General features: G+C 39.4%; 1 protein-coding gene across 1 annotated transcript in view; it reads right to left on the bottom strand.

The window, feature by feature from the left end:
- Positions 1-18,849, bottom strand: part of Il12rb2 (interleukin 12 receptor subunit beta 2) — a 77,898-nt gene that overhangs the window by 33,203 nt on the left and 25,846 nt on the right. Inside the window, exon 10 of the mRNA XM_038320654.1 lies at positions 12,052-12,131. Within this exon, the coding sequence (XP_038176582.1) occupies positions 12,052-12,131 (80 nt within the window). The remainder of the gene's footprint in view (positions 1-12,051; positions 12,132-18,849) is intronic.

Here is an 18,849-nt window from a genome sequence, read left to right as displayed (position 1 = left end):
AGGCTGACCTTCCAGCACTTCATCCTCAGATGCCAATAGAAGCTATGGGAGAAAAGGAAGGAGAAGAATGTTGTGCTGAAGGCATAGCAAACATAGAAGCTTTAAAAGCCAGAAACAAGAGCCAAGCTATATGGTACATGCCATTAATCCTAGCACTTGGGAGGCAGAGAATGGAGGATCTGAGTTTTAGGTAGCCTGGTCTACAGAGTGAGTTCCAGGACAGCCAGGGCTAAACAGAGATAGCCTGTCTTTGAAACAAAACAAGACAAAAACAATAACAAAAAGCCTAAAACACTTAGAAAGACATATTTCAAATTATATAAGACCACAGATGCCAACCCAAGACTACCTATACCTGATAAAACTATCAGTCATAATTGAAAAAAAAGAAAAATTTCCCATGAAAAAAAGAAGACCAAAGGGCTAAAGGAATTTATGAGCATTAAGCCAGCTCAATAGAGGATGCTGGAAAGAATATTATGGGCAAAAGAGAAAGAAGCACAGTCAGTCAAGAGGCTTGGGGGGGAGGTCAGAATAAATGAAGCTAAAACAGTTGTTATACATATAAGGACTAAGAAAACACTGAGCATTGCACAACCAACAAATGAAAAGAATTATAATTTACATTTTTCAATAATAACCCCAAATATTAATGGTTTTGGTTCCTCAATCAAAAGACAATAGACTCAAAGATTTGACTAGAAAACAGGAATCCTCTTTTTACTGCTTCAAGGAATCACACTTAACATCAAAGGCAGGTGAGAGAATGGAAAAAGGTATCCAAACAAATGGAACCAAGAAGCAAACAGGTCTTGATATTGTGATACCTGACAAAACAGACTTCAAACCAAACCTAGTCAGACAATATCAAAAATCACTTCATACCGATTTAGGAGACAATCCATCAAGGGGCATTAATAGCTGTAAGTATTTGAGCACTAAACAGAGGTACATTCAGTTTCACAAAACAAATATTACTTAGATGCAAAGGCACAGACTAACCACAACACAGCAATAGCAAGTGACTTCACTATCTCTGTCACCCAAAGATAGGTTATGCCAAAAAATAGAGAGACACTGAAATTAACTTTTATCATAGATCAAATGTGTCTGAAAGAAGTCTGTAGATTCTACCTGAACACTAAAGAATGCTATTATATATTTTGTGTAAGAAGTCCATGAAACTATATAAAATAGAGCATATATTAGAACACAAAACAAATCTCAATGAATATGGAAACATTGAAATAACTTCTTGTATTTTGTCTTACCAAGTAGATTAAAACTAGGAATCAACAGCAAGAGAAACTACAGAAAAACACAAACTAATAGAGATTAAACAACACACTGTTGAATGATGAATGTAATTCAAGAAATCAAGAAGGAAAATTTAAAATTCTTGAATCAAATGAATATAACTGAATCTAAGTACACATTAAAAATATTATCCACCAATATCAAGTAAGTTTCATTCCAGAGATGCATGGATAAGTCAACATATGAAACTCTGACAATGTAATCCACCATATAAACAAATTGAAAGAACAAAACCACATGATCATATCATTAGATGCTGAGAAAGCCTTTCCCAAAATTCAACACCCCTCCATGACAAAAGCCTTGGAAAGATAAGGGATACAGGGAACATACCTAAACATAATAAAAGTAATATACATCAAGTAGACAGCCAACATCAAAGGAGAGACTCAAAGCAATTTCATGAAAATCAGGAGCAAGACAAGGCTGTGCACTCTATATCTATTCAAAATAGTTCTTGATGTTCTAGCTTGAGCAATAAGGCAACTAAAGAAGATCAAGGAGAAACAAAATTGAAAAGGAAGAAGTCCAAATTATCACTCTTTGCAGATGATATGATAGTATACATAAGTGACCCCCAAAATTCTAACAGGAAATTCCTACAGCTAACAAACACCTTTAGTGAAGTGGTTGAATACAAGATTAACTCAGAAAAATCAGTATCCCTCCTATATAAAAGAGAAAAATAAGGTGAGAAAAAAATCAGGGAAACAACACCCTTCACAACAGCTACAAATCATATAAAATACCTTGCTTGGCAATGGTAGTGCATACCTTTAATTCCAGCACTCAGGAGGCAGAGAAAGGTGAATCTATGTAAGTTCAAGGCCAGTCTGGTTTACAGAGTGAGTTTCAGAAAGCCAAGGCTATATGGATAAACCCTTTCTCAAAAAAGGCAATCAATCAATCAAGCAAGCAAAAAAACAAACAAACAAAAAACAAAAAAATCTGGGTGTAACTCTAAAGACCTGTATGACAAAAACTTCAAGTATTTTGAAGAAAGATATTGGAAAAAATATCAGAAGATGAAAAGATCTCCCATGTTCATGGACCAGTAGGATTAACATAGTAAAAATGGCCATCTTACTAAAAGCAATTCTTTTTTAAAAATATTTATTTATTTATTATGTATACAATATTCTGTCTGTGTGTATGCCTGCAGGCCAGAAGAGGGCACCAGACCCCATTACAGATGGTTGTGAGCCACCATGTGGTTGCTGGGAATTGTACTCAGGACCTTTGGTAGAGCAGGCAATGCTCTTAACCTCTAAACCATCTCTCCAGCCCACTAAAAGTAATTCTTATTAAAATCCCAATGCAATTCTTCATAGATCTTGAAAGAGTAATACTCAACTTCATATGGGAAAACAAACAACAAACAAACAAACAAAAATTCAGGGTAGTTAACACAATCATGTATAATAAAAGAACTTCTGGAAGTATCAGTATCCCAGATTTTAAGCTTTACTACAGGGCTAGAGTAATAAAAATCTCATGGTATTTGCATAAAAGCAGACAGGTGAATTAATGGAATCAAATTGAAGACCCAAATGTAAATCCACACATCAATGGACACCTGATTTTCAACAAAAAAGCAAAAATTATATAATGGAAAAAAGAAAGCATCTTCAACAATGATGTTGGCATGTAGAAGAATGCAAATGGATCCATATCTACCACCCTGCACAAATCTCAAGTCCAAGTGGATCAAAAACTTTAACATAGAATCAGATACACTGCACCTGATAAAAGAGAAAGTAAAGAATATCCATGAACACACTGGCTCAGGAAACAACTTCCTGAATAGAATCCAGTAGCACAGATACTGAGAGCAACTAATAAATAGGACCTCACTAAACTGAAAAGTATCTGTAAAGCAAAGTACACTGTTGACATGAAAAAAAAAATGGTAGCCTTGGGCTGGAGAGATGGCTCAGAGGTTAAGAGCAGTGACTGCCCTTCCAGAGGTCCTGAGTTTAATTCCCAGCAACCACATGGTGGCTCACAGCCATCTGTAATGAGATCTGGTGCCCTCTTCTGGCCAACAAGGATACAGACAGACAGAACACTGTATACATAATAAATAAACAAATCTTTAAAAAAAAGGTAGCCTACTGAATTGGAAAAGATTCCATCAACTCTGTCCCATAGAAGGCTAATATGCAAAATATATAAAGAACTCAAGAAACTAGACATCAACAAACCAATTTAAAATGGGCATGGATTTAAACAGAGAATTCTCAATAGAGGAATCTCAAATAGCTGAGAAAAACTTAAAAGATATGTTCAATATCCTTAGCCACCAGGGAAATGTAAATCACCGCTACTTTTAGATTCCATCTTACACCTGTCAAGATGACTATGATTAATAACATAGGTGACAACACATGCTGGTGAGCATGTGGGGCAAGGGAAACACTCTACCACTGCTGGTAGGAATGCAATCTTGTTGAGCCATTGAAATCAACACAGTGGTTTCTCAGAAAATTGGGAATCAGTCTACCACAAGACCCAGCTATACCACTCTTAGGTATACATTCCCAAAGGGCCAAAGGACACTCCATCCTATCACAAGGACATTTGCTCATAGTGTTTTTATTCATAATAGTTTCAAACTGCAAACAGCCTAGATGTCCCTCAAATGAAGAATGGATAAAAAAGTGGTACATTTACACAATGGAGTATCACTTAGCTGTCAAAAACAATAACATCATGAAATTTGCAGGCAAATGGATGGAACAAGAAAAAAATCACCCTGAGTTAGGTAACCCAGACCAAGAAAGACAAACATGATACGTACTCACTAATAAGTGGATATTAGCAGTTAAGTAAATGATAATCATTCTACAATCCATAGACCCAGAAAAGGCTAAGGAACAAGGACGGCTTAAGGGGGATACAAGAATCTCCCTGGGAAGGAGAAATAGAATATATTTTGCTTGCAGATGAACTGGGAGTGGGTGGGAATGGGATCATTCCCAAAAGGAATCAGGTTTGGGGGAGGAATGGAAGGAGACAGTATGGGGAGAGATGACTGAAACTGGAGAACATTGGGTGGGTGAGCAATGTGAAAACCTAGTGCAGTAAAAACTCACAGGATTCTATAAGAATCACTTTATTGAAGACTCTGTCTTAGTTTATGTTTCTATGGCTGTGAAGAGACACCATGACCATAGCAACTTTTATAAAGGAAAACATTTAATTGAGGATGTCTTACAATTCAGAGGTTTAGTCCATTGCTGTCATGGTGGAAACACAGCAGCATGCAGGCAGACATGGTGTTGGAGAGATCTACATCTTGATCTACAGGCAGCAGAAGGAGACTGTATGCCCCAATGGGCATAGCTCAAGCACATGAGACTTCAAATCCTGCCTCCACAGTGACACACTCCTCCAACAAGGCCATACCTCCTAATAGTGTCACTCCCTATGGGCCAAACACTCAAACACATGAATCTGTGGAAGTCATTCCTATTCATACCACCACAGATTCCTAGTAAAGGATACAGAGATTTAATTGGCCATCTTCTGTAACCAGGCAAAGAGTGATGGGACTGGGACACCAGCCACAAAACCTTTGACCTACAATCTATTCTTCTGCCTGTAAGATGTTCTGGGGCAATAGAGATGCAGAACTTGTGTGGGTGGCCAACTAATCACTGTTCTAATTTGAGACCGAGCCATGAGTGGGAACTCATGCCCTATCATGCCTGGATGGCCAGGAATGGGAGTTGGGTGGTGGGAGTGGGGACTGGATATCCCAGAGACCTTGGAGCTTGGAAAACTTCTGGGCAGAGGGGGAGGAAGAATTGTAGGAGCTAGAAAAGTCAAAGACACCAAGAGAATGTGACCTACAGATTCAGCTAAGCAGAGTTAATAGGGGCTCACAGAGACTGAAGCAACAATCACCAGAGCCTATAGGGGTCTTCACTAGGTCCTTTGCATATATGTTAGGGTTGTTAGTTTAGTGGTGAGCCAGGCACTGGTGGGATTAAAGGTGTATACAACCTCACCAGACCTTAAGCTTTTCTTTAATTTCTTTTCACAAGTTGTAAGATTTAGCCCAGAAGTCTCCAATCCCTTTATTATAACTGTCAGGATTTTCTTTTATCTGTTTATCTCCTTGAACACAGGATTTAGCTCCATTCCACTTCCTGGTGCCTAATCTTTTCTGTCCATTTTGTATTTTTACTCAATCATCTTGGTCCTTTTGATTACAGGTCTTTGTAAGCATGAACATTAGTAACCACATGATTGAGTCAATACCAGGCTGTTTTGAAATTCCCTTTGCTAATGGAACTAATTCAAAACTTTAGCATCAGGCAGAGTTTTTGGACAAGGACAAAAAGTAGCCATATTCTTTACCAGGATATCACAAGAACGTCTCTAGGCCACATACTAAAATTCTCCTCTGAAACCTCTTGAGCTGATTGCCAGAGTTCAAATCACCCTCAAAACCAGTCTTCCATGCTCTTATTACTATGACCCATTAACTCCCACTTAAAGTGTTCAAATACTTTTCTAATCCAAAGTCCCAAAGTCTACATTCCTCCAAACAAAAGCATGGTTAGGCATATCACAACAATACATCAGTTCCTGGTACAAACTTGTCTGACTTAGGGTTTTTATTGTTGTGAAGGGACTCCATGACCACAGCACAGAAAAACATGCAATTGGGGCTGGCTTACAGTTCAGAGTTTTTAGTCTGTTTTCATCATGGTGGGAAGCATGGCGGCATGCAGGCATACAAGATGCTAGAGTGGTAGATGAGAGTTCTCCATCCAGATCTGAAAGCAGCAGGAAGAGACTGCTAAACTGGCCCTGGGTTGAACATCTGAGACTTCAAAGCCTGCCGTGTAGTGACACACCTCCACCAACAAAGAAACATCTACTCCAATAAGGCCACAGATTCTCATAGTTCTGCTACCTATGGCCGAACACTCAAGCACATGAGTTTATGGGGACCATTCCTATTCAAACCACCATAACATGTAAGAAAATTTTCAAAGAATAAATAAAAGATATTCTCCTTAAAAATGGTGAGATTAATTTTAATACTGTATTTTCATTAGTCTAATATAATCAAATATTACTTCAACATCTAACAAATTTTAAAATTGAGATATTAGGAAATAAATCAGTAGAACTGGTAAATTGAAAAGATAAACCATTAACAAATCTTTAGCCAAATTAACCAAAAGAAAGAAGAGACTCAAATAATGACACTAGAGAAGAAAAGAAGACATTTCAAGAATACGAATGAAATGCATTAAATCATAAGGACATATCTTGAAAAGCTACATCTCACTAGATTGAAAAAAATCTAAAGGAAATCGATGAACTTCTGGATATTTATGACCTACAAAAGTTAAACCACAATGAGAGAGTTAAGTAAAACAGACCTATAACGCACAATGAAATTGGAGCAGTAATAAAAAAATGCCTAGGTTCTTATGGATTCATTGCAGAATTCTACAATGCCTTTAAAGAAGAACTACAAGAAAAATTTCTTAAATTACTCTGTAAAATGGAAGGGAAAAGGAATTACAAACTTTTTGCAATGTCAGTCTACTTTAATACCAAAAGCAGATAAAAATAACAGCAAAAGAAAAGTATATGTCAACTATAGAATGATCTCTTTGATGAGCATAAATGAACAAAATTCTCAACAAAATATTGCAAACAGAATACAGGAACGTATCAAAAAATCAATCATCACAATAAATTTCACTTTATATCAGTGATGCAGTGTTTGTTCAACACATGCAAGGAACAGAAATCACATGATCATTGCAATAGATACAGAAATGGCCATAAAAAGCCAGGAGATTATTGGGGTGGAGAAAAATATCTCTCAATATAACAAAGGCTATATATGCAAACTTATTAAGATCATGGACAAGACAGGGGTATTCATTTTCCTGCCCTTATTCAAAGTCATAGCTAGATTAATAAAACAAGACAAGGAAATAAATGTAAATACAAACAGGAAAGGAAGAATTTAAAGTTTCCCTATTTGCAGATACTATGATTTAGTACATAAGATATTCTACCACAAAACCTTCCAGAACTGATAACCATGAACAAAGTGGCAGGATACAAAGTAAACATATAAAATCAGTCTTAAAAGGGACATCTAAACCATTCCCTTCAAGGCCTAGTGAAAATGGGGAAGGGGAAGCAGAAAGAATATGGGATGAGGAAGAGAGCTGTCAAACAGTCTTCTGGAAAAACAAGGACACGGCAATTGCAACCATGAAACAGTAGCTGTGGTCACCTGAAGAAGATATGTGTGAGATTAGGCCCATTAACATTCTATCAAGGATAGGGGAGGGACACATGAGTTCTCACCCCTCCTTAAGGAGCAAATGATTGATAGTGGGTTGCTGTGACAGGGGAGTCATTTTCTTCAGTGGTATAGCCACTGGTACATTGCTCAACCTTCAGTAAATCACACTGTATCCATGCTTATTTATGCATGCACCCTCAATTAAATTCAGTGGGTCACATAGTTGTGAAAGAAAACATGAAAGTAGGAGTAGGGCTAGTAAAAGAGAAACAAGGAGTTTAGCGGGCAGGAGTGGGTGGGCAGCAGACATGGGTGTGAATCTTAGCATAATACACTGTGTGTATTTATGACTTAAAAATCTCAACATTATATATGTATGAAATTGTCAAAAATAAATTAAAAATTATAACACAAACATATTCATAGAAGCACCACAGATACACAAACACAGACTCATAAACACACATGCATGTTCACACAGACATGTGGATGGGCACACATAAACACATGGATCACATGACAGAAAGAGAACTTGAACCAGATATCACAACTCTATCTAGATTAGAGGATGGACTCTTAGCCGGACCAGTTAGCACTCACATGACCTGTTCCCTGGATGGTCTGCTTCTGAGCTGACTGAATCAAGAATGAAATCTCATGGGTGTTGGCCAGACATGATTTCTATCTCAATTTGCAACTAGAAATGCTATAAAATTAAGGAGCTTTTCATGAAAATAAAACTCTATTTCCCCTTCTGTTTCTACTTTCTAATTTGGTAACTTTCTGCCCCCGATTGTTTCATTTTTGTCATTGGCCACATTCTGCTCGCTAACCAGAACCTCCTGCCTTTCAGCTGAAATGTGTCATTAGCAACTGGGGAAGAGCAACCTTTCTTCCCATTAGTAACTGTCTTTGGATATGCTGTGTCCATCTGTGATAGGGCAAGAACTGGAGCGAAAAGAAGAGAGAGTGGGCTCCTACAACATACCATCAACCTTTTACTGTTGCTCTTAATACTGGCTGGTTTTGTGTGTCAACCTGACACAAACTAGAGTCATCAGAGAGGAAGGAGCCTCAGATGAGGGAATGCCGCCATGAGATCCAGTTGTAAGACATTTTCTCAGTTAGCGATCAATGGGGGCTGGGCAGCTAGCTCATGGTGGTCCTGAGTTCTACAAGAAATCTGTGTGAGCAAGCCAGGGGAAGCAAGCCAGTAAGCAGCACCCCTCCATGGATTCTGTGTCACCTGCTACCTCCAGGATCTTGCCCTGTTTGAGTTTCTGATTTCCTTTAGTGATGAGCAACAATGTGAAAGTATGAGCCAAATAAACCCTTTCCTCTCCAACTTGCTTTTTGGTCATGGTGTTTTGTATTGGCAATAGGAACCCTAGGACAAATTAGTGCCTGGAGTGTGGTATTGCTGTGACCTATCTAGCCATGTTTTGGGGAGGATTGTGGAAGGACTTTGGAACTTTATGTTAGAAGAATTGTCGAGTGCCAATAACTCTCTGGGATGTTCTTTATGAGCTTGGAAGATAATGTTAAGACCAGTGTAGAAGATGGACGCCTGTCTTGTGTAGTTTCAGAGGGAAATTTAAAGACTGTGTCAGAGTCAATTGTTGCTTTTGAATTAAGATCCTGTGGTTCTGGTTAGTTGGGGCTGAAGAATCAGATGTGATTAACAAGATACCAGAACTATGAAAATGTAGTGATATTTCATTTGTATTTTAATAAATAAAGCTTGCCTGAAGATCAGAGACTAAAACAGCGGCTCTGGTTAGCCTTACAGACCAGGCAGGGGAAACACACACCTCTAATCCCAGAAGCTACACTAGTTTGCCATAGAAACCAGGGAGTAGTGGTGCATGTATTTAATCCCAGCACTAGTGAGGAATAATTTCCCTCTGCCAGGCCTTGTTCCTCTCTCCTAGGTAAGCACAGAGATCTATCTACCTTCCTACAATTATCTTTATCAGTAAGCATTTTGTCAATGCTTAGGGTCCAGGCATTTCCTGCTTAAGCTGCTGCTCTGGTTTTACCTCACTTAAAAGATTCTTAACTCCTTACACTCATTTTCACCTCCGTTTACTGATGATTTTAATTCTGTTTTTTTTCTCAAGGACAGCTGAAGAGGTAATTAACTGCAGCCCAGAGAAAGACCCACAACACCCACGATCAGAACGGCTGATAACAGCATAGCCTAGAACTGATAACTTAGAGGCCTGGGTGTCTTCTTTGCTTAGAGCAGTTAAGTCTAACTCCAGACCTAGGTCAGTTAGAAACTGCAGTGTCTGGTGTATGTGCTATCTGATCAGGAGCCATGACTTCTACCTGACTGTTTACATAGGTTGCCTAGTTACCTGGTATCTTCTATGCATCCTGAGAAAAGTGGCGCTCTGATTAGACAATCCATGCCCTATTCATAAATTTACTGAAATTAAACCTTTCTGACCACCTAAAATGTAGCATAGGGAACCAACCTTCCCCTCTAGAATTCCCTGATGATTTAATTCCTTTCTTAAGTAACTTTCTCAATTAAGGAGTTCACTAGACATGTACTAGCCACTACCATGGATCTCTCTCTCTCTCTCTCTCTCTCTCTCTCTCTCTCTCTCTCTCTCTGTGTGTGTGTGTGTGTGTGTGTGTGTGTGTATGAAAACCCTTATCTGATTTTTCTATGGGGCAAAAGAGTTCCAGCTTGGAATCTATAGGGTTGGGGAATTGCTGGTTTTAAGGATATATATGACTGGGAAGTTAGTAGTGGGTAGAACTAAGAACAAGGTAGAACAAGGGGACCAAGTTCAGGGTAACAATGAGAAATGATGCATTGGAGAGAGTAGAATGAAGAAACATGGTCAGATGATTCCCGTTGTGAGTAGATTTCTTACCTCTCAGAACTTTACCCTCAGATTTTTAGCCCCCCTTTAGCTCATCCTAGCGTCTTTAACTTGCACTCTGATACAAAGTCTTCCTCACCTTAGCACACCACTGTTCATACAGGCACATATCTACACACTGTACACCACCCTCTACCCATTCACAACCTCACACACTCAAATAAACACACACATTCCTACAGACATGCTCACCCAGTCACTCCCTTATAGTCACGAACTCCTATGTACATACTTACCCCATACATACTCATCTCTTATATACATACAAACACATTCACACATACATGACAATCTCATAATGCACCCACTCACGAATATGCATGTGAGCACACTTACACCTGCACCCACTCACACTCCCTTCCTAAAAGGGCTCCACCCACTCAGTACCTACTCGTTCCTCTAAGGCAAACACGCTACAAAAGTGCAAGACCAATTTCACATTTCCTTTCGTTCTGCCACTGTCTTCACAGGCTGGGGGATAGTTCTACTGTGGACTTCCTTGGTGCCCCTTTTTGCAGTTACAGGTTGTTCTAGTGTTGTTAAAAGAACTCTCACATGCCTGCTCTCGAGCCCTCCCGCCAGTGCAGCATCAGCTGGGCCTTATTATAAAACACCCAAGCTGGATGTCCCATTTACAAATATAGCTCTCAGTGTATCCTACTTTGACCATTGTTCTTGAAAGCAGCTTCATTATGAACTGCAATGTTAGTTTCAAAGAGAAGGGCTTGGTCATGATGCAACAAGTTATTTTTTAATAGATTCTCTTGCACTGGACACTGTGTGTGTGGTGGTGGGAGTTGGGGGGGAGGTTTGAGAAATAAAATATAGTACACTTTGGAAATGTGTCCTGTGGGCATGCAGCATATACAGTGTGTGTGGATAGTTGAGCTCATACAGTATTTTGACTCAACAAAGATGGCTCATCAAGTAGAACAAAAAGGTTCAGGGAGGCTCTCAAGTCCCCATCTCCACCTAGTGGCTGGATGACCCTAGGCATGCACTGTCTTTCTCTGGTTTTCCATCTGGTAGGCGAATCTAGATTCTATCTCCTGGGGGTGTGAGATTTAAATGAGGTAGTCATGGTATCTTTTAGCCCAGGAGCAGCTTTGGTTCTTCTTTGTTGTTCCTGCTGGGAGTGGGGGTCCTTTCCACTATCATTTAGGTTATTTTGGATTTCTTAAAACCTTTGCTCTTTGAATAACTGTGGGGACAATTCTTAAACATTAACACTCACAATTTTTTTTATCTTTTGTCCACCTCCCCCCCCCCCCCACCCCAGGATAACTCAGTTAGATAGAAAGTCTCTGCTGAGCAGGTTTGGAAGCATGGTGGCAAAATGAGAGGGTATAGTTTAGAGGCAGAAATGCCTGGTGTGGAAGTGCGAAAAAGAACGGATGTGAACTTTGGAGAAGGGAACTTGACCAGAGTTCTAATGACATTACGTCAGGAATCATGGAATTGTCTGAGCTCCAGGGCCATATGGAAGCCACAATGTTCTCATACTGAGTTAAGTATATACTCTCCTTGAGTTTTAAATGGAAAACTTACCTTCCAGAAAAGAGAGATCTGTTGTCTGTTAGAGCTGATGTTTTGTTTCATGTACCAGATGTCTAATGTCCCAACAGGCACTAATGGAGGGAGAGGTGAAAAGCACATTTTCACATAAATACAGGTATATACAGTAGAAAAATCTTTAAAAGTCAATAAATAATTTTTAAAATAGAATTATAGGCTAATTTCATTTTTCACTATAATCTAATATTTTGTTTTCTTTTATTTAAAAGCAAACATGTATCCTTTTGGCACATGAGTAAAAAAAAGATGGATACTTTGAAATGAAAAAGATAAAAAGTACTAAGAAAATTTATTTCCTAACTTTAAAATATATTAACTCATGTTTCATTTGTACATAGTATTTAAGTTAAAAACTCAAGGTATGTGTGATTACTTCTCTCTTTTTTATTGGAAGGTGGAAAAGTAGGCCACAAAGAAAATCAAGGTCCTGTAGGAACACAAACCACAAGTACAAATAGCAAGCCTTATCTTTACCCCAGTCCTGATCTTAGATTGACATGTGATTATTTGGTGTGATCTACTTGAAGCAAAGGCACATCTCATTTACCTAAAAGTCACAATGCAAATACAGTATCTGGGATGTGGTAAGCGTTGTTCTGTGATGAATGAGCAACAAACCAGGCCAGGCAATGCTATTCATTTGATGTCAAAACACAAGCTGAACAAATAGAATAAATAAGCAGCAACTGTAAGACAATGGTTGAATATAGTACAACTGCACTTGAGAAAGGCAAACACACTTGAAAAAGAGAATAATCGACCCCATGCTGTGTGTGTGTGTGTGTGTGTGTGTATTTTTTCTCTCCTACTTGATAAATTTGCCTTTAGCCTGGAGTACAATCAGTCAGTACAACCACAGAAGTCAGCTGCTGTCACTCCAACCCAGCTTCCCCCACAGGAAAACTTGCAATGTGTTTGAGGTGAGATTGAGCTGGGGTTCCTTCTGGAATAAAGTTCCTTTCAATCAGAACAAAATTTCTAGAATAGTAACATCTTCTACCCAGATAAAAAAAGCTAAACAGCCAGGGAGAGAATAGCAATGGGGAAAAGGAGGAACTAGGACAGTCCCATGATAGTACTGTCTCAAGGGCCTACTGGGCCCTTCTTGGTACCACTTCTCCTCATGTCTTGCTGGGACTGGAGATGTTGTGCAAGGGTTACCAAGGCACTAGGCTATCTACCACAGAACCCTGCTGTGTGATCTCTAGTAAACCGGCCCTTTAGCAGGCTTCCTTATCTGTCAAATGAAGTAGGTAGCTCTTTATCATGGGGGCTGTCTTGAGAATTTAGAAGAAGAGTGTTGCTACAGGGCAAACTGTCAGCAAATTTAGCTGTTGTCATTTTTCTCATTTGAAAACTGAGTGGCGGCACGAGTCTGGAACCTCTGAGGAAGTAGACAAGAGCCAGAGACCTTTATGGGATCAGGCCCAAGCCAGGGACCTCCTCAGGAGTGGGCCCAGACCAGGGACATCTATAGAAACAGGTCTGACCCAGTGACCTAGGCCTGAGCAGGCCTGAGATAGTGAACTTCACAGGAGCAGGTACAAAGGAACAACCACTGAGGGAGTAGGCCAGAACCAGAGACCTCTGCAAATCTGGGTGCGAGTCTGAGACCTTCGAGGGAGTAGACCTGAGCCAGGACCTCTGCCAGAGCAGGACCAAGGCAGCAACCTCATCAGAAAGTGCTTAAAGCAATCAATCTTTGTGGGAGCAGTTCCGAACAACCCCTGGAATTGCAGAGTGAACCACTGGAGCGCCAAGTGACCTCCAGGAAAACACAGTGACCACTGGGGTGACTGGAACTCTGGCTTGCACCATGAGGAGCAACCATCTGAGCCATGGATCCACTGGCACCTGGAAGATTGATCACCAGAGTCACAGACAACCCCAACTACACCAATTAGAGGAAAAGATGGGTAGACAAGGTAAGAACACATGCAACACCACAAAGAGCAACATGACACCAGTAAAAACTAGTGACCCTACAACAGCAAGACTTGAATAACCAAATATAAATGAAGCAGAATAAAATGACCTAAAAAATAACTTTAGGAGAATGTTTGAGGCCCTTAAAGAAGAAATGAAAAATTTCCTCAAAGAAATGAAGGAAAAGACAAAAAATTGGAGGACATCAACAAATCCCTTAAAGTAAACCAAGAAAAAGCAATCAAACATACTAAAGAAACTATTCAAGACTTGAAAACTGAAATTGAAACAATAAAGAAAACATAAGGGTATTGAAACAGAAATCATGAGGAAATGATCAGGAACCACAAATGCAAGCATAAACAGCAGAATACAACAGATGGAAGAGAGAATCTCAAGCACTGAAGATACAATAGAGGAAATTGACTTACCAGTCAAACATTAAATCTAACAAAAGCTTAACACAAAATATTCAGGAAATATGGGACACCCCGAAAATATCAACCTAAGAATAATAGGGATAAAAGAAGGAGAAGAAGTTCGACTCAAAAGCATAGAAAATATATTTAACAAAATTGTAGAAGAAAACTTTCTCAACCTAAACAAAGATATGCCCATGAAGATACAAGAAGTTTACAGAACACCAAATAGACTGGATCAAAAATTATTGCCACATAATAATTAAAACACTAAACATACAGTATAAAGAAAGAATATTAAGAGCTTCAAAGGAAAAAGGCCAAGTAACATATAAAGATAGACTTATCAGAATTACACCTGACTTCTCAATGGAAACAATGAAAGCCAGAAAATCCTGGTCAAGCATTATGCAGACATTAAGAGATCACAGATGCCAGCCCAGACTACCATACCCAGAAAAAACTTTCAATTACCATAAAAAGACAAAACAAGATATTCCACGACAGAACCAGATTTAACCAATCAATACCTAGCCACAAACCCATCCCTACAGAAAGTAGTAGAAGGAAAACTACAACCTAAGGAAGTTGGCTATATCCACAAAAACACAGACAATAGATAATCTCACAGCAGCAAATCCCAAAGAAGGGTATAACTGGATATCAACATGTAGAAGAATGAATAGACCCATATCTATTACCATACACAAAATTCAAGTCTAAATGAATCAAAGACCTCAACATAAAGCCAACCACAGTGAACCTCATAAAAGAGAAAGTGGAAAGTACACTTGAATACATTGGGACAGGAGACCACTTCCTATATATAACCCCAGCAGCACAGACACTGAGAGAAACAATTAATAAATGGGAACTCCTGAAACTGAAAAGCTTCTGAAAAGCAAAGGACATGGTCAACAACACAAAATGACAGCCTACAGAATGGGAAAGATCTTCACCAACCGCACATCAGACAGAGGACTGATCTCCAAAATATACAAAGAACTCAAGAAATTGGTCATCAAAAGAACAAATAACCCAATAGAAAAATGGAGTACAGACCTAAACAGAAAACTCTCAACAGAGGAATTAAAATGGCTGAAAGACACTTAAGAAAATGTGCAATATCCTTAGTCATCAGAGAAACAACTCTGAGATTCTATCTTTTACTGCTGTAAGAATGGCCAAGACCAAAAACACTGATGACAACGTATCATCACAACTGGAGAGGTTGTGGGGTGAATGGAACACTCCTGCATTGCTGGTGGGAGTGCAAGCTGGAACAGCCTCTTTGGATATCAGTATGATCATTTCTCAAAATATTAGGAAACAACCTATGTCAAGACCCAGCAATACCTCTTTTGGGTGTATATCCAAAGGGTACTCAATTATACCACAAAGACATAGTGCTCAATTATGTTCATAGCATCATTGTTTGTCATATCCAGAAACTGGATACAATTAAATTTCTCTCAAATGAAGAATGGATAAAGAAAATGTAGTACATTTACACAATGAAGTACTACACAGCAGAAAAATAATGACATCTTGAAATTTGCAGACAAATGGATGGAGCTAGAAAACATCATATTTACTGAGGTAACCCAGATCCAGAAAGACAAATATTATGTGTACTCATAAGTGGCTTTTAGACATAAAACAAAGAAAACCAGCCTACAAATCACAATCCCAGAGAACCTAGCCAACAATGAGGACCCTAAGAGAGACATACATGAATCTAATCTACATGGGAAGTAGAAAAAGATAAGCTCTCCTGAGTAAATTGGGAGAATGGGGAACCATGGGAGAGGGTTGAAGGGGAGGGGAGAGGATGGGAGGGAAGCAGAGAAAAATGTAGAGCTCAATAAAATCAATTAAAAAAAGAAAGAAAACTGAGTTTCTAAATGATTAAGAAACTTAGAATTAATAGTTATGGAAGTCAGGCTCTGAGCATGGGTCTGTTTGATCCTATAGCTTTGTATGAATTTTGCACCATGCAGTGATTTGGCTCTAAAAAGCTTGTGACCTCTATTAAACTTGAAAACTTGAATTCTTCATCAGGTGAACCTTTTCTGTGTCTCTTCTCTAATCCCCTTTACCCCCACCCCGTCTTCTATGTGTGTGTGTGTGTGTGTGTGTGTGTGTGTGTGTTTGAACCAAGAGCCTTTTTCTTCCCTCTCTCCTCCCACTAGGGCTAACATTGCCCTTTCAGCAAGGACAAGATGACAAAAGTTTCCATAAAGCATTCTGAAATGCTTTCATTTCTTCAGGACACGAGAGAGTGACACAGACACCGAGCCTTGTATCTGATAGACTATGCACAACAAATTAGAAAATACAGGCAACTGACACTAGCCACTCTGAAGTGCAAAGTAACACTGTCAAGTCCATGGTCTCATTGAGCCCTCTTCTGATATAGAAGGCTCCCATGATGGTATCTGCTGCACAGTTGTGCACAAGGAGGTGGGCAAAGACCATAAGGAGCTGATAACTGGCTAAGCTGAGAGCTGAGGCCAGCTCTTGCTAGCTCCAAAGATCCTGCTTTTCCCAATGCAGTGTCTATATTGAACAAAGATCTATACTGAACATTCCACAAATTACATAGTTCAGGCATTGACCATGTAGTTAGGATTGGGTGTGTTCAGTATCAAAATCAGTTAACTTGTTCATAGCAATAGTGCCTTTAGCTAATTACATATTGGCAACAAATTTAAAGGCATTGTTCACTAGATTGCTTGTTAAAGATCCAGCACCTAACGGATTATTACAGACTGGGAATCACATTCTGCAGTTCTGCTCTCTTTACAAACTCCAGAACAAATACAAGTGAAGTGTTAGTGGTGCTTTCCTGTGCCGGACTCAGAATGCCTTCTTTATGTGAGGAAGGGTGGATATGAGGGGCCAATGAAACTCTCTCTCTCTCTCTCTCTCTCTCTCTCTCTCTCTCTCTCTCTCTCTCTCTCTCGGGCTCCTTTCACTCCTCTCTGTTGTCACAATGGCCATGCCTCCTTAATTAATTTGCCAAATTAATTGAGGTGAGTAGCACTCAAACCTGTAAACAGAGTCACATACATAAAGGAAGGCCTATTCCTCATAGGGGAGCCTTCTGCTAGGTGTCATGAGTGTTGAGTGTGCACAGGTCTGGATACTTTTGAGCTCAAATTCATGAGTGTTTTCTCACTAGAAAGAAAACATGGCTTCAAGTCCCCAGAGTCGAGACAGCTTTTGATGGATGCTGAATTAGAGACTGTTTTTCAGAAGGTGGCATAGGCTTCCATCCTCCTCCCCTTCCTTAGTGGTCATTTCTCTGAAGACCATGACAGAAGTTAAATTTAACACCAAAGGAAGGGGCCTACGTGCAGGGGAGAGAGCCTTCACTCAGCTGGAATGACACAAACAGCCACACCTGGACCACCAGGGGACACCACACTCCTCTCCCGTTTTAGAAGCTGAGGCTACAGAAAAAGAGCCCCATCATAAGTCATTCACAGTTTCAGAGAGTGAAGCCAGTTACGTATGACTAGACTCTTCAAAGGGTTAAAAGGAAGAAGTGGTAAAAATTTTTTTTCACACGTTTAGGTTTACATCAGTTGGTGTTTCAAAAAGAAACTGATGACAGAGAGTGTGGTAAGGGGTGTAAACCACAGAGCTTAAAGTAAGAGCAGGAGCACAGGACAACCCACAGAAAGATCAAACCAGAGAAGCAAGGTGCAGACATTGAAAGGAAGCCTATGGGCTGAGGTAAGCCATGCCTGCTCTGCTCTGAACACAGCAGCCTCATGGAGACTGGTAACTTATTCATCACATGTTAGAGTTTCTAGCTTGCCTTAGAGAAGTTTGAGTTTATTAGGTAAGTACTAAAAAATAAGAAAAGAAAATTCTTTTTGATAACTATTAATAACTTGCTTTTCTCAGTAAGTCATTAATCCGTGTATAAATGACAAGGATTCATGTTTCTGTAGTTTATAGCTCAGACCCATGTGATGTAATAATGTAGCTTACAGATGTCTAGACCCATATACTATTTTGGATTTGAATATTAAATTTGACCCATTTGAAAAATCTTATCTGCATTGTGCAAACAAAAATATAGTAGACGAGGTATTTAAAAAATATTACTTCACACTGGAGGTGGTGGTGCATGCCTTTAATACTGGTGCTCAGGAGGCAGAGGCAAGGGTGTGATCTTTGAGTTCAGGGTCATCCTGGTCTACATATTGAGTTCCAGACTAAAGAGAACTATATAAGTGACCCTGTCTCAAAACAAACAAACAAAACCAACAAAACCCCCAACTATTAGGAGCTCAAAGACTGCAGCCCAATTATACAAGGCTGCTTCTCATAATGCATATTCCCACCTTTGCAAATAATCACTTAGATGTTCACATCAGCATTACAAAACCTCCAGCTGGGTGTGACAGTGAGC

The sequence above is a fragment of the Arvicola amphibius genome, chromosome 2 (assembly GCF_903992535.2).
Source record: "Arvicola amphibius chromosome 2, mArvAmp1.2, whole genome shotgun sequence".
Lineage (NCBI taxonomy): Eukaryota > Metazoa > Chordata > Mammalia > Rodentia > Cricetidae > Arvicola > Arvicola amphibius.
This window is presented reverse-complemented; position numbering and strand designations above follow the sequence as displayed.